Source organism: Coccidioides immitis (genome assembly GCF_000149335.2).
Source record: "Coccidioides immitis RS genomic scaffold supercont3.2, whole genome shotgun sequence".
Classification (NCBI taxonomy): domain Eukaryota; kingdom Fungi; phylum Ascomycota; class Eurotiomycetes; order Onygenales; family Onygenaceae; genus Coccidioides; species Coccidioides immitis.
In genome coordinates this window covers 263,847-287,273 of record NW_004504309.1, presented here as the reverse complement: position 1 = coordinate 287,273, position 23,427 = coordinate 263,847, and the positions used below count along the sequence as shown (strand labels likewise).

Below are 23,427 nucleotides of genomic sequence, written 5' to 3'. Positions count from 1 at the left end.
AAACAGACCAAAGGCCAAGAGCTATTGGCACTCCTTGATTATAAATGCAATGCTTGTGGACGCGTGAGGCCTTGTTGCGCTTTGGCAGAAAGAAGGGGATATTGGCAGCGATCCGTGAAGGCTCGACGCGGGCGGCCGCAAAAAAGAACGAACACGACGGAAAAGCGAAAGCGGGGGGGATGGCGCCAAGAAATTGAGTGGGCGGGCAGCCAGCCAATCAGGAACGGCGGCACGTTTATCCGCGGTCTATATCACGTGATAATCAGGGCCAGATTGTCAATATTGGCCAATCAGGAGCCTACAATGCTCGGGAATATCCAACCGGCTGTCCAATCAGGATATTTCCCTTTGCATTTGAGTTGGGTTGCCCCTTCCCTTTTAATTAACCTAATTCTAGAATCCTTGGCGAAACACGGAAAGGGGAAGGAACGCTGACCACGCTAGGCCCACGTGTCGCTACTGACTAAGGCAAAATGGCGTGTTTGATTTTGTGGCCCGCTAATCGCGGTTTTCCCAAGTACAATTGGATAGAGGGCGCTAAAAACCATCACCACGATGGCTTAGCGTCAGTGGAATGGGTTGATGTTACGGATACGTGGTCGACCTCAATCCCTTTTTTTTTTTTTTTTTTTTGTGGTCTCGTCACTCGCTCTTATCGAGCTGCCGACCGGGATGACAGCGCAATCCTCTGCTCTCGGGCGCAGCTCACTCTGGATTTGGTCGAAATCCTTCTAAAGGCGGGCTCTTTTGGATCCAGTGCCATGCGATTCTCCCAAACATGGTTCGGTTTCCCGCCAGCCACGTCCCCGACTTCCTCCGTGCACAAGTTACATAATTCCTCAGCGCCCAGAGGAGACAATAAGATGAGGCCCAAGCCTTAGTATCAACAAGGCTGTGAGGGCACAGGAATTCGGTGCTGACGATGAGCTGTTAACTAGTTAACCTCGTGTTGGGCTCTAAACCGTTTCTCTGCCGCCTTCGAGAACCGTCGACTTGAAACTCTGCAGATCGGCACTAAACTAAATCTCAACGACGCCAAAACATCTCTCCCTCCCTTCGCTTTTCTCCATCGCTTTCAACTTGGAGGAGGGCCTCTTTTCATTTCATTTCTTTTTCTTTTTTTTTCTCCCCCCTCCCTTTCCCACCCCAGCTATCTCGGCCGAATATTAGCTATATGAATACATTGGGAATTCACTGCTGCCAGCATGGAGACAATGGCATTGCTCCTTACTGCCCACTGAATACGACCTCGAAGTCCTCCGTCCCTTCTTTGGCCCGATCCACCTGCGAGGCGAGCAGGAATATTCCCCGACGTTACTTATTTAATTCAGAGAGTTCGGCGTTACCGTGACCAGTCATGTCCCCAGGAGGCTCGACCGCCACTGCAGCCCCTCCTCCAGCCCTAAAGAGCCGAAGGTCAGCAAAGCAAGGTGACGGATTGGCTCCCGCACCCCGGAAACGACGTAGACGAGCTGTAGGGAGCGGTGCTGCTGATGATTGTTTTACCTGTGCGGACCGCCAAGTCAGCTGTGACCGGCGACGACCATATTGCACTCAGTGTTTGGATCTGGGGAGGCGGTGTTCGGGATACAAGACAACGTTGACATGGGGTGTGGGTGTTGCGAGTCGTGGGAAGCTTAGAGGTTTGTCGTTGCCGATATCCGGCTCTCAGAAAGTTACTGCACCCGTGTCCCAAACTGCAACAAGGAAACAAGCACCGAGAAGTGTTCCGCACGCGAAAGATAGAAATGACGTGACAGGCCTTACACAGGCTCGAGATGAGTTCAACGGATTCATATCCTCGTCCGTTCCATTGACTCCAACAAGTTCGCTTTCAAGTCCAGCGAGCTGGGTATCGACGGTCGCGGCGCCAGACGTCCCCATCACATCGCAAACGAGCCAATCACCTGTTAATATAGCTTCTTTTCAACAGTCTTCATATACCCCTTCTGAGAACCATACAGAATATACTCCCAGCCAATCTGTGTATTCCAACGCTGGGCTGGGGACTACATCTATCGCATCTTTTGACAATACCCAATTCCATCCGACAGCCTGGACGCACCTGGCGACTTCGCATCCGCACGTGACGCCCCAATCTCCGCCTGTGTCTGACCAGCCTGTGCCCTTGCATGCAAATATTTCGAGAAAACGTGTAATTTGCAACTACTCACGGCCAGCTGAAGATGAAATCAGCCCAACCTCCTCATCCCCACCGGAAGCACACACGTCAACCCCCGGTGATAACTATGAATCGGTGTCCTCGCAAAGCTATCCTATCCATCAGCCATTCTGGAACCAAATGGTTGGTCAGACCCCACGAATGCGGTATCTCATCGGCTATTACATGGAAGTGATCGCTCCTGTGATCGTGGCATTCGATACCCCAACAAGCCCGTTCCGGTTATACATGATAGAATTAGCTAAAACTAGCGACACCCTACAGCACGCGATTGCTACTCTGTCGCTCAGTAATTTAAGGCAGAGAAGGAAAAACTGGGGACTGTCCACAGGCAAAACCTTGCCTTCTCGCAGGTCATGCCAGGCACACTGTCGATTGACAGACAGGTCGATGACCGAAGGCTTTGGGCTTCTTAGCCCAGATGAGCAGATGAAAGAGGAAACGCTCCATAAGGCAATTGTGATCAATTCAGTGAATGCTCAGTTGGCTGACCCTATCGCCAGACGTTCCGATGCCTTGCTGGCGACGTTGCTGGTTCTCAGCATATTTCACATGTGTGACACCGGATTTGCATCTTTCAAAAGCCAATTTGCGGGTGTGAGAAAGCTCTTTGCTCTTCGCAAAAATAGCAGAAATTCCAACTTGGAGGCAACAAAGTGGTTCATGAGAATGTTCACTTGGTTTGACACAATGACTGCTGCCGTCAATGATCGGGACAGCCAGCTGGGTGCCGAGTTTCTTGACCTTGTAACCCAAACCGGCGATGAATGGGCGCTGGAAAACCTAGCGGGCTGCGAGTCGCGATTATTTCGGATGGTTGCCCAGCTCAGTCGGCTGAACCAACTCAGTCAAATGAAACCAGTTGAGCCGAATGAATTTGTGGAGAAACCGGTTGCAACAGTTACCCCTCCTCCGTCTATGCTTCACTATCCCACTTTCTCATCCCCTATTTATTCGCGTGAAGGGTTTGTTCCTTTCCCCAGCGACATGCCGTTCAATGCGTATCAAGTTTCCGATCCACGTACTGAATTCTGGCAAGAATGGCGTGCAATGCGGCAAAGGTTGGAGTCGTGGCGGATGGATCCCGCGTCTACAACGGCACCAAGACCTACTACACCTTCGCACACACCTACTTCTTCTGCTCATTTCCTATCCTCTTCCGGCTTTACCTCCGCTACACCTCCTGCGACGTCAACTCTCGCCCATGTACCCCAGGCAAATCTCCCCGATGTTTCCAATATATCTGAATCTTTCCGATATGCAGGTCTTTTGTATCTCGAGCGTCTTGCGAATCCAAATATCCCTTCTACTCACGCACGAATTCAGAACTTAGTGTATGGCGCTTTGCATTATATCACCGCTGTTCAGTCGGACGTATTTCTCCTCTGGCCTCTATTCATTACAGGGGCAGAATGCGTTTTCGAAGCGGATAGGCAGATCATTCGTCAGAGATGTTGTGATATACAGAAGGATTCAGGGTTTGTGAATAATCTCTCTTGTTTGCAACTCCTCGAGAAGATCTGGGCGAGCGACTCTAAACAAGGTTCTTCCCAACCATTCCCAGATGTCACTAACAGCCCCTCCGACTTGCGGACAGCTACAAAGGCGGAGCATCCGGGGACTTCTGCGGGCCCAATGGGCCCACCGTGTGCGACACGAGAACTTGTTGGTGGAGAAGGCTTCAAGTGGAGACGGATTATTGATTCGGAGAAAATGACTCAGGAGTACATTGTTGTTTGACGCGAGATGGAGTACCTGTCTGTTCGAATATACCCTTTCTCGGTGTGTTTCGGGGTTTTACATTTCCTTAAGTCTCAAATCTTCCCCTTGTGTACATACATTCGAGTGTTTGCGGCAATGCCCTAATCTCGTGATCAGGGTATAGATTATCAGTTCAGTCTCTAACTGTTTAAATTTCTCAGCCATGCTGTTTCACTACTTTCACGCCAGCTTTTCCTTCTCCTTTGCCATCTTCAAGCTATTACCCCTCTCGAAGTCAATATTGCTTGCGTCGTCCTCTCAAAGCTCCATGAACATCTACCCAGGCAAACAACCCGACTCCATTTAAGAGTCCTCATCTGCAAACGAGACAACACTTGAATATGATGTTTCCATGACAAGTCCACCAAACTACTTAGCCAATTTTCTATGCATATAGTTAGAGGTAGCAAACGAATTGTATGTATCTACATACATACATCCGTCCACAAGAACTGCCAGCCGGGAGGCCATGGTTCCCAAGCTCTCTGCGTGCTGCTTTCCACTTCCCTTGCACCCGTGGTGGGAATTAAATGCTCGCCTTAACGCTTCGCTTATCCGCCTTTCTCCCTTTCTCCTTTTTTCTTCCTTTTTTTTTTTTTTTTTTTTTTTTTTTTTTTTTTTTTTTTTTTTTGGTTTCTATGTTTTGTTGTAGACAATATTCGTCGGTCTCCTTCAGCGGTCCTGATAAACTAGTTAGTTAACTGCTAACTAGATACCGCGTCACTTGTTCTAAGAGCGATCAGCAGCTCTCAGAATTCAGGCCGCCACGACGCCCAGCAGGGAAATTTGACGTCGCTCGATCGAGGCGCCAGCCAGTGAATACGCTCCTTTCTCCGAGCGGAAATAGGTGGGGACGTTCAGGGGCACTTTGGATTCGAATTTACATCAGATAGACGACCTCGCTGGATCGTTCAGCCATGGTAGGTTCCTTCTCCTCGCCTTACTGGGCTCGTACATTTCGGGGGAGAACGTACAAATATACAGCGGAGGAGACGAGGAAGCTTGTTGCTCAAAGATTGATCGAGGTATGGATCTCTTTGACACACTTCCAAGATGGTCTGGTGTCTTCAAGTATACCAGGACGGCTTCTTTCATAGCACAGAGTTAGGACACCAAAATTCTCGCTTGTTTCGATAGATTTATCTTTCAGCTATGCGAGGCGAATGGGGGAGATCACGAGCAGGATGTGCCATGGGAGCTCAAAGAGGACTCGAAGCTCTCTAGAGGTCAAATAGAAGCCTTTAAATCGGACCTGATGAAAGATCTAGACAGGTTTGCACCGGCATTCATCGAGGGGAAGGTTGCTCCCTCTGCAAGTGTAGAGGAAAGGTTCAAATGTCTTCAACTCAAACTAAAAATCAGATGGAGCGCCTGGCGCGCGTCTGAGTATGGCAAGTTGATGTTGTCCAGGCGCTGTTGTTATTGATATGCTGATTTCTAAGCAGAAAAGAATGAATTTATGAAGCTTCGCTTGAAACTTTGACGAAGTGCAAGCCTCACGAAATTGAGGCTTTCTTTGTCCCCATCTCAGAGTAGTGTTCCGTCCCTAGAGCGGGTTTGTTCAACAAGTATTTTGAAGAACCTTCGAGCTGCTATTGAAGGGAAGAGAGATCTAGCCCTATTTTCCTGTGGCGGCAACATCACTATAGTTCGCCGAAGCACATTGACAGCTCCACCAGACGCCTCGAGACCGCGAGAGTCTCCTCCAGTGGATATTTACTGGCGTTCGACAGTGGGTGCTGTCACATCAGCCGTCACTCTTCCGCTGGAGGGTGGCCCTCTGGAACCGCTGGTCAGAGACTGCTTTCCAGCCACTTTTAGCAGAGGTTCTCAAGACATCCTGGAGCCAAGCTATAGATCCGCAGGAAACTCGACTCAGATTGCTTTGCGACGAGCTTCCACCCGGCCAATTTTGGAATCCTAGACGCAATCGAGCAGATATTGCTTCCAGGTGTTATCTCGCCCAAAGACAACGAAAGAGAGTTTCGGCGAGTCAGGGCAGAGTTGTGTAAATTGAATGTAAGCCGACAGAACGGTCCTGGTTCGGCTGTGAATATTGATCTGGATACCTAGGTTTATTCTGGTCCAGCTGGGGTTTTCAAGAACTACGTCGATTCTTCCCGCTCTCCAAGCCAATTTGGCTCTCTGGTCGTGTGCCTCCCATCAGAGCATAAAGGAGGGAACCTGGTGGTCCGTCACAATAGAAAAGATATTAATTTCGAATGGGCCCATTCCAGTGTGACCCACGTTCAATGGGCAGCGTTCTACAGCGATTGTGAGCATGAGATCAAACAGGTCACCGAGGGGCATAGGGTGACTCTTACCTATAACTTATATGTCACCGAACCTGTAGGATCCAGCCTACCCCCGCGCCCATTGATAGATCCTAGCAGCTCTACATTGTACGCCGAGATCAAAACAATAGTATCTCAGCCTGCCTTCTTTCCCCGTGGTGAGCTCCAATTGTATCTCATTCCTCCTAGTTTCATCTTCTGACCAGCAAGTAGGTGGAGTCCTGGGTCTTTTCTGCTCCCATTCCTACTCACATTCAAATGATGTCGCAGAGTGGAGCTTCCCACGGAAGCTCAAAGGATCAGATATGGCATTATTTGCTACTTTTCAATCACTGGGCCTAAAAGTCAAAGCGGTACATTCATGAATAGACCTTGAATGAATGCTAGCCCTGTGATTCCATTTCCGGAATTACGTGGGTCATGCCGCCCAAATTTGCTAAACTCGCGCTGGGACATATGGCCTACGGTGATGTAACGAGATATTCAAGCGCTGCTATACTGGTGATACTTCCTTCGTGGGGAGATAGGAATATGGAAGTTGAATAAATGATTCCCAATGCGAAAAGAAACTTAGCTAGGACGCAAAAGGGGGAACGTCCTCAGGTAGTGGGTGGATGGATCTCCAAATGCATAATGCACACTCCAGCCTGGTAACTTTAATGGTGACATTTATCTTCTGAGTACTCCGTACTTGATGTATAAATGGGTCTAGCGCTTGCAATACCTAAGCTCGGTTCAATTGCTGAGCGTTTTAAGACACATTCCTATTATCAAAAGTTCGGCATTGATTGTGTGTTCATCTTTTAACTATTCATACATCAAGGCTGACAGTCACTTTATCAGATTTGCGATGGCGCACATTACATCAGAGCAACCACTCATGATGGAATTTACATTACTATAAAACCCGGGTGCATATGGTAAGAGATAGATTTTTTGTTCACGGCTTCCAATATCAAGGGTGATTCAATAGAAAGGTGAGCTATAATTTCATAACCAAAACCATGCAAGTTTAGTTTTATATTGTGTTCGGAGTACAATCAACTGTGTTGCCGCCGTCTCTACTAAACAACCCAATTTATGAGCAATGGCCGCTTGATATTTACCTCTTAATTTGTCAAGAAGCATGGACTTGGTATGAGTGCGCGTCCTCTCATCTAACGTAAGGTGTCGTAAGACCTCCAGAATCAGAGAATGCACCAAGACTATCACATCACTGACATAGCCCAAAGCTAAGATTAGCCACTTTTTAGCACTGCCCTTTCATCGTGATGAATAGGAGAGTGCGGCCGCTCAAACCCGCGGGACTCCGTATGAACCTTTTTCAGCCACACAAGCATTCCGCAGGTATGCGACCAAGGCACAGAGATATTCCTCGTAGAGAAGGTCAGCAATATCAGGGTGATCTTTAATGACTCTCACATTAATTCCTCCCGGTGCCCTAGGGCCTGACCCTTCCACAGAAGGAGCTTTATCAATGCGATTCTCCTCAGACTTATCTCTATTGTGTATATTGCGATAATCGATATCGAAGCAGGAGACATGTCCCGCTATGGCCATCGTACGGGCAAATATTTTTTCTGCAAGCAATCGCCTCAGTGGCGATCCGAAGACTCCGATGCCTGTCAAAGATGTTACCATGGCTGTACTCCAAACGTACAGCGAGCGAGACGATGTGTTGCGACGAAAGGGCAGCTTTGGTCAAGGAGTGGCTCTGCTCCGCTGGTGTCTGCGTTCGCACCCAGACTTTCAATGGCTTTCCTTGCCTCTTTCATTGTCTGTCTCATCTCGCTTTTGATCTTTTTGTGACCTTGGTACTAATTGCCGCATGTCTTGTCTCGACTCGAGGGAATTCATACCTTTAGAAAATTCTTGACGTATATGATACGCCGTTCTCTCCTGGAGCCGTGGTCGCAGTGAGTCAATTCCCTTCTTGTCTTTACTTAAATCGTTCCACAGGTGTTCATGTTTAAAGAAATCTGCTTCGATGTCTCCATGGTTCCAAAACTGGTGTTACAAATTGTGCCTGGCTAAGAATCCGGAGAATGCGTCACCCAAGCCACAACTGGTGGATTCTTCCCACGTCCAATTTTGCTCATTTATCGACCAGGTCAGGCCCCGTCAACTCTTCCAGAGTTCTGTTCCCATCTGGATTGAACTCCCCTGCCCATTCAAACACATCCTGCGTGGCAATATCCACCTTGGTGTGTATTGTTGCGGGAATGGCGGATATTGGGTTTCCATGTATCCGCGCGCCATGCAGTTGACCGTGGACTTATCTACCTTGGTGGAGACTCCGGCCGTCGTTCTTCTAGAGATATTCGGGAGGTCAGTGACGCTAAAATGCTCTTGGTTTGGCCCGTAGACTTCGATGCGGATGTCCTCCGAGAATGGTTTTTTACCTGTGTCGCCGACATCGCCAATACCCATAGCGTTTTCGACTGGGTTTAATTCCTTAATGGAAGCTAGAATGGGTCGGAAACTAGCCTCCATCATATGCTTTCCAAATAAGCAGCATCCAAAACCTGGAGCTGGGTCCTCAACGATTCTGAAACACGTGCTCTGTGATCTTTGGCGCTCTGCTTGCCTGCGATGATGGAAGCGGTGAGCTTTGTCGCCGGCGGGCGACGCAAGATAATTTGAGTGGCAAATCGCGTACAGAGACCGTTCTCTCGAAGGCGAGGTTGCCTTGTTAGACCCTCGAGAACGGGGCTCTCTGCGCTGGACTGATCGCCCACAACGACCAGCTGTGGGTGGTCCGGTATATTCCCTAACATTACAAGCGAAAGGGCTGTCGATTTTCAGTAATTATGAATGGGAGGAGAAGCTGTGCTGAACTGCGGGCACAGGTGAATGAAAAGAGCCTTCAAAATCTGAAAGTTTCTGGCCGTACAAAACGATATGTTTCAACATATGTTGCACGCCTCACAACGAGACTGGAATCTTCCATGTTCTGCTTTCCTGGTATTGCTGCAAGAAATTTCCAATAGCACGCTTTTTGTATGTGCTAGGTTTATCCTGAGGAGACCTCTTTCATGCAGGTGGCAGCGAACAGAGGGCAATCTGTTGTGATGTGAGCTTTGTCAATGTTCCAAGTTGGCTTTTCTAGCAATCAGGTGTCACTAGCAGCTGGCTGATGAATGACTCATTTGATGCTGGTGCCATTCCTCTTTTCTCTTTTAAGAAATCTCTCTCAGGCTGCGCATAATCCAAATCAGGACATAATTGCACAGGGCTGAAGGAAGCTGAGGATGAAACCAATTTTGCAGGGGGGTTACGGCAGAGGCTCATAATCACTGCAAGAACAAAGTGAGTCACTCGAAAAGACCAGCTTGAAACAACTATCTTTCATTTTCCACCTGAAGATATGGAATTACTCGGAGAGGCTGAGTGGGAAATCGTCTCAAAAGTGGTCATTTTTCAATCCGGTCATCGACACATCTTCAGAAAGTTCGCTCTCTCGCGTGTCGGGCTCGGAAATGAGCTGGCTCTTTGGGCAATCAGAGAGTACAGCGTTCAACGAGCCTGCAACTCCGCACTTCCGTGTTCCGTAGTTACTCTGGCTGGTTCGGAACCGGTGGCTTGCAGACAAAAAAAATTTGACGATCAAGAAAAGAACTAGCCAAAGAGTTCAAATGGAACAAGTCGCCTCTGTCCTTGGTGACACAGAAGAAGAAAAAAGTTAAAAAAAAAAAAAAAAAAGAGAAGAAGTGGAAGAAGAAAAAACGAACCAAAACATCCCCGAGATGATCAATCACCGACCGTGGATCCGTGCACATTCCCGGTTTTGTGCAGTGGAAAGTTCGATGGTACTTCTTCTTCCAAGGCGCAGATGGGCAACACGCCCAGAAAACGGGGGAAAGTGCGGGGAAAGCGGGCGGGAGAAGCGCAGGGCGAGCGGGATGATGTCTTCATGCAGCAGACGCAAGACAGATAACTCACTCCGGCGGAAGTTTTCAAAAAATTTAAAAAAAAAAAAAAAAAAAAAAAAAAAGGAGGGGAAAAACTCTGTTGACTCGCAGGACCTAAAGAGATTAAGTCAGTCCTCCGTGCAATCTTCTTAAGAGGAATGCAATATATTTCAGTTCATGCAAAGGTTGCTAAAAATTCATGCGACGGGATAAAACATGAATTAAAAATAGCAATTTTTTGGGCCATGGGGCCAGCACAGAGATTATGGTACCACGAAATAAGTCGCTGGAAGGTTGGCTCGATTGAAAGAAACTCTGCGTCCGTTGCGGCCGTGTGCAGAACATACATCATACATTGCAGCTTCAAGAAATACATAAGGAGGACAGACATGAGGAGTTAGATGTATGCAACAAAACAGCCTGATTGCACGCGTCTTGCCGGCCAATTGCGCGCCCTGGCTGCACATCATCCGACAAGATTCCTGTTTCCCTGGTCCGTTTGCATCCACTTGCCGTGCTCGATCCACCGCATAAACGATGGGAAACGCTCTGGGAGGAAGTTAATCTCGTGTCTGTACCAAGGCTGGGCGCGGCTATGAGGATCCCTGTCCCGGGCGGATTGGTCGGAAGGGAAAAGGGTGCATACAGGACACATGAAGGGTGCAGCACGCCACCCTGATGATATTTGGTGGGGGGGAGAGCTGAGAACCGAGTGCTACATACTCCGCGCTCCGTACGAGATAATATACGGGGACTCTTTGTTGAGACTAGCCAGTCTGCGTGCGGGATGGGCTGGGTGCAGCGTGATAGGACAAGTCCATCTGTCGTATTGACGACCTCATGGCCTGTCCTTCTTCAATCTCTCGGAGCGTCATTCCAACGCTTTGAAACCGCTCTGGTCAATGAGAACGGGGGGAGTCATACCAAAAGAGATGAGAAACGCGCACGAGGACTCTTGAATTCAAGGCAGCCGTGAAAATGGCGGCAAATGTATTACGTGGCTGAGCCAGTAGCTCGCTTAGCCAGTGGAAGGATTCTTGACTGTGGATTGCGATGAAATTTCCGTCGAAAAAGGGCAATCAAAATTCATTTCGCAGCAGGCGGCCGCTAGTGAATCAAGCAGTGAAAATTTTTTTCTTTCCCTCGTCTGCCTAGATCCTGGTCCGAGCGGAAGGACACAGTCATAACTAAATTATCCAGAGAGCTCACTCACTCACGAACCTCGCCAGAAAGGCGCTGGAGCCTCGCTAGTCGACGGCCGTGCCTCTTCTTTTTGCCCTTGAAAGGATCGTTTCAGCTTGTTGCGACTCCCGTAGATGTGCCAGGATTGCGAATTGTTAATGGTTGATAGTTTATTTTTTAAGTTTTAGGTATCTTATATATATTTTTTGGTATTTTATATGCTTTTTTTTCTTTTACTGCCTTTTTCCGTCCGACAGAAGAAGAGACTCTGTGTAATCGGCAGTCCCGTCAGCCCAGCGTGTCTGTAGCAGAAGATGGCGGTGGTGGTGGGAATGACGGGCGAAAAAAGCGCAGCAACCACACCCAAACCAGCGCCGGGTTGCAGGGGACGCTGATAGGGCCGCCTGTAAGACGGCGTACAGTACGTTTGTTACCGCTCTGCCGGCTCCACCTAGGACACCCCTGCGGCCAATCGCAAGTCTCTAATGGGCCCCAGCCAGCCGCTATGCCCCGCCTGCCCTGTGGCGCCCGCCGTCACGTCCGCGTAATTCTGGTGGATGCGACCTGGCCTTCTCTCGGCGGGCCCCCCCTCCAGCACGGGTAGAAAAGCACACGCACCATGTCCCAACGCCCACGCCCACACTCGCACAAACACTTTCAATCTCAATTTTCCCTCTTCCGTCTCGCTCTTCTTCTTCTTCTTCTTCCTCTTCTTCTTCTCTTCTTCCCCCAAACCTGCCTGGGTTTATTCCCTCAAACCATCAAATACTTTGCCTCCAGTCAAATCGTCTCTCGGACGGCCTTCGTCCCCTGGATACCAACCGTCCATTGATCCACGGTTTCTTCCCGAGACTCTAATATCTTTTTCTCCACGCTCGAACCCTGAAGCAGGGTCTGCAACTCAACTCCAGGCTACCGCTCGCTTTGTTGGATCGACTCCCCGTTCTCGATCCAACCATCAAAAAAGGTCCATTTTCGCTCTGCTGGGAGACGTCGGATCCAAAAAGCTCAAATGCACCGCGCCCAAGATCAGTGCTATCGCTTCCTCTTGCCTCCAATACACACCTCCCCCCGGTGACCGACACGCATATCATACTACGTCGCATTCTGCCCTTCTTCCTTTTTTTTTTTTTTTTTTTTTTTTTTTTTTTGCCTGCACGGTTTGTGTCGTTTTGCAAAGTGATATCCCTGTACAATATATACTCTGCTCTGTTTTGGGCTTCTCGCTAGTTCGTCCCTTTTTTTTTTCTCCGCTCTGGGGCTGGAGTTTTTTTCGTCGTTTCTTTTTTCACGTGGCTATTCCCTGTCGACAGCGGAGTTCAGTGGGATTCTCGAGGCGCCGGCTGCATTCTTATTTTCCCTGAACCAAAAATTATCGTTTGAATCCGTCAGCGTTCGTTCGATCAGTACACCCTCCATGCCCGATCTTCGATAATGTATCACTACTCCAGTCCACCGCCCGGGTGGTCTGCCGCCTACGACTACCTCCATTCTCCCTCTGCCCCGCACTATACCTATTACAATGCTCCCTACTCGTCACCGCACGCCTCCCCTCGCTCCGCCAAACGACACGCCTATCGAGCCAGCTATTCTGGGACCAAAGACGGTGGGCCGTACTACTCAACTTCTGGCGGACAGTACCCGTGGCACGGTTACTATGAGAGCGTGCCTGAATACGCCGCCACCCCGCGCAAGCAGCCCGAGCATGTAAGTGGTGCTTTTGGTGATGAAAGCCGGCCCAGGTCCCATGGCTGGCAGAGGCCGCGCCGTCCTTCCATGCCTGGCAAGAGTCACTACAATCACTTCTTCACCCCCCGGTCCCACAGACAGTCCGTCTTCTTTGATGACGATCGGTCTGACTCCGACCTTGATGTATACGAACACACTCCCCTCGGGGCCGGTGCTCGTTTCTATGAAACCCGAACATCGCGCCATGATGGCCACGGCCGCTCCAAATATGAATCTCGTCGCAGGCACCCCACTGATGCTTATTTTGATTATGATCAGGTTCCCCCCTCTGTATACGAAGAGGCAGATTCTCCAAAACGCTCCCGTGCCCGTCGCGCTTCCGCTTCGGCCCGCACGCCGCAGAAGCCACCAAAGCCAACCACCACAACAAACCTCAAGACGCCGCCAAAAGCTACGGAGGAAGATGCAATCCGCGCCGGAATACCCGCCGGCTTCTCGATCAAGAACTGGGACCCCACCGAAGCCCCCATTCTCCTCCTCGGTAGCGTTTTCGACGCGAACTCGCTCGGGAAGTGGATCTACGACTGGACCATTTTCCACTACGGTGCGACGGCCCCAATGTCGGATGTCGCCGGCGATCTGTGGTTGCTGCTTATCAAACTCGCGGGCAAAGTGAAGAGAGCGGATGAATGCGCCCCGTTGATTCGTTGCAGAGAGACGAGGGAGATGGTCGAGGACTTCTTGGAGAGCGGGGAGCGGTTGTGGTGTCGCTTCAAGAAGCTGCTCAAGGCATGCGAATACTTCATGTGGAAAGCCGCCAAGCGAGAAAGCGGAAAGAATTCTGTCACCATGGGTCGAAACGCCGGATGCGAATTCGTCGACTCTATCTTCGGCCGGGATCGGGAACTAGAAAATACGGAGAAGTTGATGAACAGTATCCGGTTGTGGAATATGCGGTTTGACGCAAACTGTGAAGAGATTCTCCGACGGCCCACGGAGGTATGAAATTAACTTGCTCCTCCTTGTTCTAATTAAAAAAGAAAAGGGGAAAAAAGATTCTAGAAAGAGACGGATCCAGCAACATGATCCTAATCGCACAACATTTCCCCCTTGTCCGTTCGAGGTGACAAGCAAATTCGGCATATTTTTTTTGTCCTAATTATTGCCACAAATTACGGTGGGAAGTAACATCCGGAGCATTTATTCTATTTTTATATTCGAACGCAACCAGGCGCTCTGCTTTTTCGACTTCGTTCCGAGATTTACATATAAACTATTCGCCGTCGCCGGCAACCCATATTCTATCCACTCCACGTTTACCGTATACCCCGTCTTGACTCAACGTTGGGACTCGTCCAAAGGCCTTGTGTTATTCTCTCGGCGCTCAGGAAATGCATTTGGGGGTCTTCTCGTCTGCATTGAATCGTACCCAGTTCGAAAGTATTGTCTAACTGCTACCTCATTCCTCGGCGCGATGCATTCTTATTATTCGGCCATTGAGTTTGTTTCGTCCGTTGTGTCTGAGAGATTTTTCTTTTTTTTTTTTGTTTTTTTGTTGCTCATACCCAAGAGGTGGTCTCTAGTTTTTCCAATTTGTCTCTACTCTACTGTTTCCTTTGTTATTCCCTTTGTTCGGTTTTCCTATTTATTTAATTTTTTCTTTTTTTTCGCTTTTAATTTAATGATACCACTTTGTTTTTTGTGCGTTTCTTTTGTGTTTCTGTCTCTGATCTACTTTACACTCCTTGACTTCATGACGCTCCCTACCTATACCAGTTACTCAATGTATATAAGCGTACACTCACGCAATACTATTTAAAATCTATTTCTTTCAGCCTCCATACTTTCCGATAGCCAGACACTCAGTACTCATGTACTACATGACCAGAGTTCCTTTTACGATAGTAAGACAAGTATGAAGCCTAAAAGGTGGTATCATCCACTGAGCCTTGGACCATCGACAGCCTCAATACTACTTCGCGTGCTACTCTTTTGTGGTAGGGCACATCTCCGGAAGTCAATTCGGGATCGCTCTCACGCCTCTCTTGCCTTTGTGGCGGTGATGAATACCACCAATTACGCGATATATCACCCAGCTTGCCTCTCCCCTGAGTCAATGACTGCAACCACTCCTTTCTAGCTTAAGCCTGCGAAAAACAAGGAGACCCATGTATCCGTGCGATACGAGATTGGTACGCTCGTTTGTGCTTAAATGTACGGAAGTAACTGGTACTTAAATAAGCTAAATTGCGGATTCTCGCGAAGCTTCTTGGAACCTTTTTTCTAGAATGGCGATTTTCACACCTCGGAATGGCCCGGTGAAAACTACTCCGTGCGTGGTAACATCATTCACGAGCAAGTAAGTTTGTGGGCGAGGAGTTCGGCTGGGCGGAGAGGATGTGTCAGTGCTCGCCGGTTGCTCGCTGAAAAAAAAAAAAAGCTTGGACGGTGTGGGATCTTCCAATCTGCTCACCATAGAAGTTGATGGTGTCAATGAGGCTGATTAACTTTCCATCGAGGGTGTGTCTAAGGCTGATCTGCCACGATGTAATTCAGGCATGAAGTTCACGAACGCCCTCCACTGCTTGCATGTCAGATCGTAATGTATGCCGGCTCCGTCATCAAGCTCGTTATCGCGAATCTGGACCGCCGCCGGCCCGCGAGCGCGACATCGGTGGTTGGCTTCCCACTTGATGCGTTGTCTTCTCTGTTTGGCGGACTATACATACATATTGCGGGGGAGCCTTAGTTTGCCTTTTTTTTTTTTTTTTTCCAGGTTATCGGGAATGAGCTGGCGAGCCTTATCGAAGGTGTTTAGTTGGCTTCACCGCTTCTTGGGGTGTATGTGTGTGAGAGCTTTGGGGAGCGTGCGCCCGCTCGTGATGATTGGTTTCAGGCATGGATGCATGATGGTTTCATGCCCAAGGTGTGAAGAAACCTGTTCCGATTCTCGGAGCCGTGGAGGCTGAGTTTCGGCTTTCAGGATGGTGCGTGTTGATACGATGTCCTCCTTTTTTCTGATTAAAGCACGACGGCAGTTGATGCCTAGTTACTGGCTTACGGGTTCGGACATTCGGGGGAATAATAATGAATGTTAGTTCCCTCGTATTCTCTGTATGGTATGTCTATCGTGAGGGTGTCGTCCATTTGGGGGGGGGTATCTACATATCTATCTCTTTATAAACAGTAAGACTTTTGTGTTTTACGGCGCAGGCCACCGGGAAAGCCCGTCAGCAACATGCAAGCGCCGCCTTCATCGTAATACTGTAAGCAAATCCATTTCCACCCGCCAGCCAATTATGCTCGTCAAACTGGCGACGGGATCTTCTGCTCTCCCTTCCAGAACAACCAGCTATTCGCTATCACGAACTTGCTAGCCGCCGCAATCCACAACGCCGTCTCGATGCCCCCGGTCGCGCGCGCCAGCCACCCGCCAAAGATTGCGCCGGCAATAACGCCAATCGCGGCGTTGAGCCGTCTGTTTCGTTTTACGTTCTGCGATAGGGGCAGTAGCAGCCCCGGATCGGACGCGAGGTCGTAGTACAGACTGGTCAGGACGGTCGTGGGGATCTCGTTGAATCCGAGAAGGCGGCTGGCCGCCATCTGCCCGGAGGACTGGAAGGCAACGAGCGCGATGGGGACGAGTTCGAGAAACATGGCCTTGTCCGGCTGAGGGTCATCTGCGGTGACGATCCCGCTGCCGCTGCCGCCGCTGCTGGATTGGGGTCCCGTCTTCCCCGAAATCGCGCCAGACTGGAGCAGGGATGCAGCGATGATGAGGAGGGCGCACTGGATCGCGAATGTGCTGACGAGGGTGCGCCGCTTCTGCGGACCGATCCATCTGCTCATGGAGAAGACGCAGCTGCCGATCACGAACGAGCAGATTGAAACCAGGGACTTGAGCCACTTGGAGGTTTTTCGGAACGCGTAGTCTGAGGCTCCGAGGCCCAGGAAAACGGTGTTGCCTAGAAGAACGGTCAGGTTTTTTTTTTTTTTTTTTCTTGCTTCTGATCGGCCGCCTGGATCAAGTTCGAGGAGGAGGAACAGGCGTACCGGTCTGCATGCTAACAAAACATCCCCAGGCCCTGAAAACAGAGCTGTCGCACAGTCCGGACAGGAAGTAGCAGAAAAGGAATATGATGTCTGCATGCTTGAGGGTAACTTCACCCTCTAGTCGCTGCGCAAGCCAGCCGCGTCCATGTTCATCGCGGTTCGGTGTGCCCTGCACAGCCGTATCTGCGCCATGCCCGGCATCAACCATGGTTGAAGTTCCCACACAGTCATCGTGACATGCAGCAGCCATGCCTTGGCTGTGTTCGCTGCTTGATCTGCGCGATGACTCGGCGGGATGCAACTTGGGCGATGCCATTGCGGCCCTGGAGAGTAAGGGCTCAACTCAATTTCTGTTGCGAAATACACCGTATGATTGTTTTCTTCTATCCTGCGATCAGGTCCACGAAGCGCGCTCTCTTTGTAAGACCGTAAAATATCTTCATAGCTCCCAAAAGGCTTCGCTTGAGGAAGATAGCCACTCCGTATTACGGAGGAAAAGATCACAAAGCCCTGTTTGCCTTTTTCCCGCCTGTGAAGAGCAAAGTGACTCAACTTGCCGAAGTGAATCTCTGGTTGGATCCTCTTTTACCGAAATTTAAAAGCAAAAAAAGGCTTTATCCCTGTCAAACTAACTCAACTAGTTAACTAGTTAAGAGTTGACTAACAGACGAGTTAAATGCGCGCGTTTGCAGCTTCGAGGGTCTTCAGCTCGACTTCTACCTTCTGCCAAGTTGCATCCAGCGATCTTCTCTGAAGCAGGACAGCACAATCCGTGTAGCTTGATCCTGCTTGTTGCTGATAAATTCTTTCATGAGTGCGGCTTTCTTTTCTTGCCGAACCCGACTACACCGACACGAAGATCTGGAGAAGCGCAATGGAACCGTCGACGACGCTGGGCCAGCCGAGGATCTCCACTTGGCTTTCTCCTATTTTTACCGCGATCGCACATGAAACTGCTTGCATGATATCGACGATCGCTACCGAGTACGAAGTGTGAACTACGAAAGGGCAGTGAAGACGAATAATACTTCCTGATGGCTTGCACTAGCCCATGAATTATATCTATTCAAAATGGAATCTGATGCGCTGTGTGACAAACAAAGGCCCCAGCAGCTCCATGTTTTCCAGCTCTACCCCAAGGCACACTCTGAAACTATCTAAACCACACCCTGCCGCCGAAGTTCGTCGACCCTCTTTCCGGTGATACCAAGTTCCGCAAGGACCTCCTCTGTATGCTGACCGAGCAGGGGCGGATTGATTCGAACCGACGGCTTCGATTCACTGAACTTGACCGGGAACCCTGAGGGACAGCCAGTTTTAGCAGACGCACCTTTATGGCGTTGGGAGGGAGACCGTTAACATACCTGTGACCTTGAACTCTCCGTCTGCTGCAGAATCCATCTGCAGCGTGTTTACCATGTCTCTGGCCTGCGCTTGAGCGTGGCCAAACGCTTTCTCTATCGAGTTGATCGGCCCATATGGCATACCACTGTTTTCGAACACTGTTAACCATTCATCAGTGGTTCTTGTTTGAAACAGCTCGTGTAGGATCTTATTCAGCTCTACACGATTCTCGATACGGGCGTCATTCGTTCGGAACCTTTCGTCCCGCGCGAGATCTGGCTGGCCCAGGCGCTCTGCTAATATGGCAAATTGCCGGTTATTCGTTGCACCCATGACAAGATAGGAATCTTTGGTAGGAAACGCCTCGTATGGAACAATGCTGGGATGCGCCGTTCCCCATCTCTTCGCTTCGCGGCCCATGTTGAGCCAAACTGAGGCTATGTTGACCATCAGGGCCAGCTGGGTTTCAAATAGGGAGCCGTCAACCTTCTGGCCTTTTCCTGTCCTGTTTCGCGCATGCAAGGCGGATACAATGGCACCGTGCATGAAAAGCCCGGTGCAGAGATCTGTAAGTCCCACACCTGGCTTTGTCGGAGGACCTTGAGCTTCTCCCGTCACATGAAGCAGCCCTCCTTCAGCCGCGGCGATTATATCGTACCCTGCGCGTTTGGAGTATGGTCCTCCAGCTCCGTAGCCTAAGTCTATCAGTATCTTCCTTGGTCTTTGCCGTCGCTTATCCCTACTCACCCGAAATGCTCGCGTGGATGATGGATGGGTTTACTTTCGAAAGAGTATCGTACCCGATTCCGAGCTGGTCCATCTTCCCCGGCACGAAATTGTCAACGCTGAGAGGCTGTGAGGACCTTAACTATGCGCTCAGCAAGGCTGCAGTACTCACATCACGTCAACCTTCTTCACAAGATCCAACAAAATCTCTCTTCCCTTCTCACTTTTCAAATCCAGGGTTATGGCGCGCTTGTTCCTGTTGACGCAAGCAAAATAGCACGATATACCTTCCTCCTTCCACTTTTCGCTCTCGCCATGAATCCGCCAGTATCTCGTTTCGTCCTAACTTGGGATTGTCCATTGGTCAAGGCACGGCACTACGAGCTTTTTATGTGAAAGACCTGAATGCGGAGGGGAGAACAAACTCCTTTTCCCGGTTGCTCAACTTTTATCACGTCGGCACCATAGTCGGCGAGGATCTGGGTGCAAAAAGGCCCCTGTTCAAGTTAACATATGAGAGTCAGTTATTATTTGTCTGGTCTCTCTCAATAATGCCAAAGCGCTTCGAAACGTGGGTTCATACTGCTAGAACTCTTGTGAGATCTAAGATCTTGTACCCGTCTAGAGCCCCGGTATTTTGAAATAAGGTGCGATTTCTCGCATTGCTATGGGAACTCGAGAACCTAGATGACGAGGAGAAGAAAGCTGAGGGCGGAAAACAACGAAAGGATGTGAAGGGTCCGGCGGAACGATAACGAAGAATTGCATGAAAGGACAGCGGTCTCAATAGAGGATGAGGTGGCATGGTGGCTCTCCGCGCTAGGAGCATTTGTATATTGGAAAGAATATAAATATTTTTTATATTTACTTTCTACAGATACTCGAGCTGAAGAGGTCGTCGAATTATGTGAGGCCGCACTCATCGGTCGCGAAAATGCGTCCGTGCGCAGGCTTAGGGAAATTCAGACCAGATGCGCCGGTGTCTGCACTTTTCTCTCCCTCCAGTCTCACTTGCTCTCCCTCTCTCGCTCTCGTCTCCAGCTTTCGCTCGTCCGTCCTGCAACAATCGCGGCGAAATCGCAAAATAGCTCGGCATTCGGCAATTTCACCGGCATTCTGGTGTCTCTTGATAGCCAATCATATTGCGTCAATCCCTGGTCTATGTGGGGTGTTCCGGCTTTTCTTCCACTGGCCAGTTTTGGTCTTCCGAATCCGACGCGTCTCGGCTGCAGAGGACGCGATGCTGACTTGCGCGATGGACAACATCACTGCGGAAGGTGATTCGATGTCGGACGGGAATGGGTTAAGACGGTGGTGAGGACGGGCAGCACTAGAATATTAGTGCCATGCGGTTAGGGGTGCACGGGGAATGATATGAAGTTGGATCGATCCTAAACTTTGGCGCATTGGAGATTCCTCCATTGCGCACTGGCTCCCCTTTAACTTGTGTACTTTTAACTCGACTTCCGTCTTCCGTCTTTCAACAAAGAGGTTGATACCTACAGCCATGGGGCACATCCTACGGAGTGGAGGTCAACTGGTCCGTTGCACGTATCGATCGCTGCAGCCTTTACTGATTGCTGACACGTTCGCCCCTTATGGACTACCTAGATCTCCCAAGTTGGACGACAAGCCAGGTTTTCTCAGAAGCCATCGAGACACCGCCTTCTCTCGCCACTTCACACACACACTCCATTCTTTTCAAGGATCTCTGCGAGATCTCTTACCACGAAAGCCACCGAGTATCTCCCTTCCTCCAATCCCGACTGGACCGAATCTCAGATCACCGTGCGTGAATCTATAGCCAAAATTTGCTCCGACTTCCCCGACGATTACTGGCTAAAGCTCGATCAATCCAAAGCTTTCCCAACCGATTTCCAGCAGGCTCTTGCCAGAGATGGCTGGTTGGGTATCTGTCTGCCTACAGAATTTGGCGGCGCGGCGCTGGGGATCTCCGAAGCTGCGGTGATGATGCAGACTATCTCAGAATCGGGAGCGGGCATGGGCGGCGCCAGTTCAGTGCATATGAATATCTTTGGACTTGAGCCGGTGGTAAAGTTTGGGAGTGAGGAGCAGAAAACGAGATTCTTACCACCGTTGATTGAAGGAAGGGAACGGGCTTGCTTTGGGGTCACTGAGCCGAATAGCGGCCTTGATACGCTCAAGTTGAGATCGATGGCGACGAAAGATGGCGATCATTATATCTTGAAGGGTTCAAAGGTTTGGATATCTACCGCGCAGAATGCGGAGAAGATTCTTATCCTTGTTAGAACCACGCCTGTGGATAAGGTTGCCAAACCTTCGCTGGGGCTTTCGCTGTTCTATACGGACCTGGATAGATCGCAGGTTGAAGTCACGGAAATTCCGAAGATGGGTCGTGCGGCCGTGGACACGAATACTCTTTTCTTTGAAGACTGGAGGGTCCCTGCAGAGGATATGATTGGCGAAGAGGACAATGGCTTTAAGATGATCATGCACGGTATGAATGCGGAGCGCATTCTGATTGCCGCCGAGGCGTTGGGCTTGGGATACGCTGCTCTTAGAAGAGCAGCTGTGTATGCGAGTGAGAGACAGGTGTTCGGTCGGCCCATTGGAAAGAACCAAGGCATTCAGCATCCTCTTGCGGACTCTTGGATGCAGCTTGAAGCTGCGAGATTGATGGTATATCAGGCTGCGAGGCTGTACGACGCCGGCCACGCGACTGGCGAGTATGCCAATGCCGCCAAGTATCTCGCTGCGGAAGCGGCGTTCCGGGCATGTGAGCGGGCTGTTATGTCCCACGGTGGAATGGGATATGCTAAAGAATACCATGTTGAGAGATATCTAAGAGAATCATTTATCCCACGCATTGCGCCGGTCAGCAGGGAGATGATTCGAAATTATATCGGCGAAAGGGTTCTGGGCCTCCCTAAATCATACTGATTGGATCTCTTATGTTTGTCCTCAGTTCGGAGTCGAAATCTTATTTTTGTTGTCTTGTATTACGATTATTTCAGTCTCCACGTTTGGATAGCGATGGTTCTAACCGTCTCCCAGCGGGCCCCCTACACTATTCATGATATGCATATGTATCCCTTCAAAAATAACCCAGGGAGCGAGCCAGGTCCCAAGCTTACTGATCAATGGCCAGCCTCTCTAAGGCTTATGCAATGACACTAATCCATTTCCAAATCCGAAGTATACGGTCGAGACTAATATTGTATCTGGATTAACCGAGACGAGTAAGTATTTATAGCCTTTACTGGACAAACAAGCGGCTCGTTTGGTTCCCCGTTTCCGGCTCAATATGGGCAAGTGTCAAGGGTAGATCCCACCGTCTCCGAGGTAACTTATACTACCTAGCAGTCCCGCAATTGGCTTGTAGTCTTCATATTTACGCTATCCCGGTATCCCTAAACCAGTCACCTCGCTCATTTCAATTTAAGCCTTCTGAATGAGCTTACTCTGGCCTAGCTGGAACCCCTTTCACAAGGTTGAACTCTATGAGCATTTCTTCTATTTAACTCTCATTATTATTGTTATTATTATTTTTTTCCCTTTGCTTTCTGCACATTTGTATTTCCTCATATAACTATATCGTTTTTTGATAGATGCCATCTTAATCCTACAGCCTATTAATTATCATCACATCATACCATGTTGTTATTAAGAAGTGGTTCTGATTTTTGAAATTTGACGCGAGTAGTTGGTTTGCCAAGTGGTTAAAGTCTCAACAGAGTGAAACACATGCAAATGCATTAGACACATCACTTTTGCTGCAGGCATGGTGGCTAGAGAGAACATCATTGTCGTATCTTGAGCGGATCCAGAGCTTCAGACAACTGGCACATACCATCCATACTCTTCCTCGGTAGATCTAACCGTTGATGCTCTTGATCGATGGAGTGGTGCCTTGACAAGAACGCACTGATGTTAAGCTTAGTAGAATCGCTTTCCAGCAAAACATCTAGTTAACTACTCCGTACTTAGTGTTACAATATAATTTGCTTGGAAGTTGTTTCAACCGTTTTCGATTCTCCCTACCAGCCCTAAACCTCAAGCCAGTTGATCGCAACATGTGCTAATCTTATCCCCGAGCGATTAGGTTCGGTTGGCCCAACCAAGCGCCCCGTTTCTCCGCGTTCTGGCCCTGTCGCTGCCGAGTAAGAAAATATTTTGCCCTCTCGAAGAGTCACCGCTGGTTAACTCCCCCCACCATTGAATATTAATTAATACGCTCTTGCCGTTGTACAGCGAACCGGCCTGGAAGAGCGGCTTTTAACCATGCAGAATTACTCGTGGCACT

General features: G+C 49.5%; 8 protein-coding genes across 8 annotated transcripts; 4 read left to right on the top strand and 4 right to left on the bottom strand.

Annotated features, from left to right (window-relative positions):
- Positions 1 to 1,357: 1,357 nt before the first annotated feature.
- On the top strand, positions 1,358 to 4,309 carry CIMG_09756 (uncharacterized protein; the record flags this gene model as incomplete). Its single annotated transcript, XM_001240134.2, has 1 exon — positions 1,358 to 4,309. The coding sequence occupies one exon, from the start codon at positions 1,358 to 1,360 to the stop codon at positions 3,920 to 3,922; it is 2,565 nt and encodes an 854-aa protein (XP_001240135.1). The 3' UTR covers positions 3,923 to 4,309.
- Positions 4,310 to 4,860: 551 nt separating this feature from the next.
- On the top strand, positions 4,861 to 6,817 carry CIMG_09757 (uncharacterized protein; the record flags this gene model as incomplete). The annotated part of the gene is made up of 6 exons (XM_001240135.2): positions 4,861 to 4,968; positions 5,094 to 5,329; positions 5,432 to 5,735; positions 5,801 to 5,962; positions 6,017 to 6,395; positions 6,451 to 6,817. 6 exons carry the CDS (start codon positions 4,861 to 4,863, stop codon positions 6,600 to 6,602), a joined length of 1,341 nt encoding a protein of 446 aa, XP_001240136.2. The 3' UTR covers positions 6,603 to 6,817.
- Positions 6,818 to 7,530: 713 nt separating this feature from the next.
- Positions 7,531 to 9,187, bottom strand: CIMG_09758 (uncharacterized protein; the record flags this gene model as incomplete). Its single annotated transcript, XM_001240136.2, has 6 exons — positions 7,531 to 7,859; positions 7,898 to 8,047; positions 8,097 to 8,179; positions 8,438 to 8,702; positions 8,897 to 8,984; positions 9,131 to 9,187. The coding sequence occupies 6 exons, from the start codon at positions 9,185 to 9,187 to the stop codon at positions 7,531 to 7,533; spliced, it is 972 nt and encodes a 323-aa protein (XP_001240137.2).
- A 268-nt stretch (positions 9,188 to 9,455) lies between these two features.
- On the bottom strand, positions 9,456 to 11,254 carry CIMG_12427 (uncharacterized protein). Its single transcript, XM_012358771.1, has 3 exons — positions 10,463 to 11,254; positions 9,969 to 10,243; positions 9,456 to 9,888 (listed from the first exon to the last, which is right to left on the bottom strand). Exons 1-2 carry the CDS (start codon positions 10,616 to 10,618, stop codon positions 9,992 to 9,994), a joined length of 408 nt encoding a protein of 135 aa, XP_012214194.1. The 5' UTR covers positions 10,619 to 11,254; the 3' UTR covers positions 9,456 to 9,888; positions 9,969 to 9,991.
- A 1,204-nt stretch (positions 11,255 to 12,458) lies between these two features.
- CIMG_09759 (uncharacterized protein) lies at positions 12,459 to 14,853 on the top strand. The gene is made up of 2 exons (XM_001240137.2): positions 12,459 to 13,037; positions 13,338 to 14,853. The coding sequence occupies exons 1-2, from the start codon at positions 12,765 to 12,767 to the stop codon at positions 14,022 to 14,024; spliced, it is 960 nt and encodes a 319-aa protein (XP_001240138.2). The 5' UTR covers positions 12,459 to 12,764; the 3' UTR covers positions 14,025 to 14,853.
- A 1,255-nt stretch (positions 14,854 to 16,108) lies between these two features.
- On the bottom strand, positions 16,109 to 17,571 carry CIMG_09760 (uncharacterized protein). Its single transcript, XM_001240138.2, has 2 exons — positions 17,073 to 17,571; positions 16,109 to 16,984 (listed from the first exon to the last, which is right to left on the bottom strand). Exons 1-2 carry the CDS (start codon positions 17,386 to 17,388, stop codon positions 16,326 to 16,328), a joined length of 975 nt encoding a protein of 324 aa, XP_001240139.1. The 5' UTR covers positions 17,389 to 17,571; the 3' UTR covers positions 16,109 to 16,325.
- Positions 17,572 to 18,229: 658 nt separating this feature from the next.
- Positions 18,230 to 19,947, bottom strand: CIMG_09761 (alpha methylacyl-coa racemase; the record flags this gene model as incomplete). Its single annotated transcript, XM_001240139.2, has 6 exons — positions 18,230 to 18,372; positions 18,437 to 19,111; positions 19,164 to 19,261; positions 19,315 to 19,484; positions 19,568 to 19,639; positions 19,726 to 19,947. The coding sequence occupies 6 exons, from the start codon at positions 19,945 to 19,947 to the stop codon at positions 18,230 to 18,232; spliced, it is 1,380 nt and encodes a 459-aa protein (XP_001240140.2).
- Positions 19,948 to 20,649: 702 nt separating this feature from the next.
- CIMG_09762 (acyl-CoA dehydrogenase) lies at positions 20,650 to 22,363 on the top strand (the record flags this gene model as incomplete). Its single annotated transcript, XM_001240140.2, has 2 exons — positions 20,650 to 20,682; positions 20,754 to 22,363. 2 exons carry the CDS (start codon positions 20,650 to 20,652, stop codon positions 22,062 to 22,064), a joined length of 1,344 nt encoding a protein of 447 aa, XP_001240141.1. The 3' UTR covers positions 22,065 to 22,363.
- Between the last annotated feature and the right edge of the window lie 1,064 nt (positions 22,364 to 23,427).

Excerpts from the sequence above, each read along its gene's own strand:
- CIMG_12427 (XM_012358771.1), bottom strand. The coding sequence starts at position 10,618 with ATGATGTGCAGCCAGGGCGCGCAATTGGCCGGCAAGACGCGTGCAATC. Across the intron at positions 10,244-10,462 it reads ACGGCCGCAACGGACGCAGA|TTTTTCCCCTCCTTTTTTTT; the intron begins GTTTCTTTCAAT and ends GAGTCAACAGAG.
- CIMG_09759 (XM_001240137.2), top strand. The coding sequence starts at position 12,765 with ATGTATCACTACTCCAGTCCACCGCCCGGGTGGTCTGCCGCCTACGAC. Across the intron at positions 13,038-13,337 it reads CGCGCAAGCAGCCCGAGCAT|GTTCCCCCCTCTGTATACGA; the intron begins GTAAGTGGTGCT and ends GATTATGATCAG.
- CIMG_09760 (XM_001240138.2), bottom strand. The coding sequence starts at position 17,388 with ATGGCATCGCCCAAGTTGCATCCCGCCGAGTCATCGCGCAGATCAAGC. Across the intron at positions 16,985-17,072 it reads TTTTGTTAGCATGCAGACCG|GCAACACCGTTTTCCTGGGC; the intron begins GTACGCCTGTTC and ends CCGTTCTTCTAG.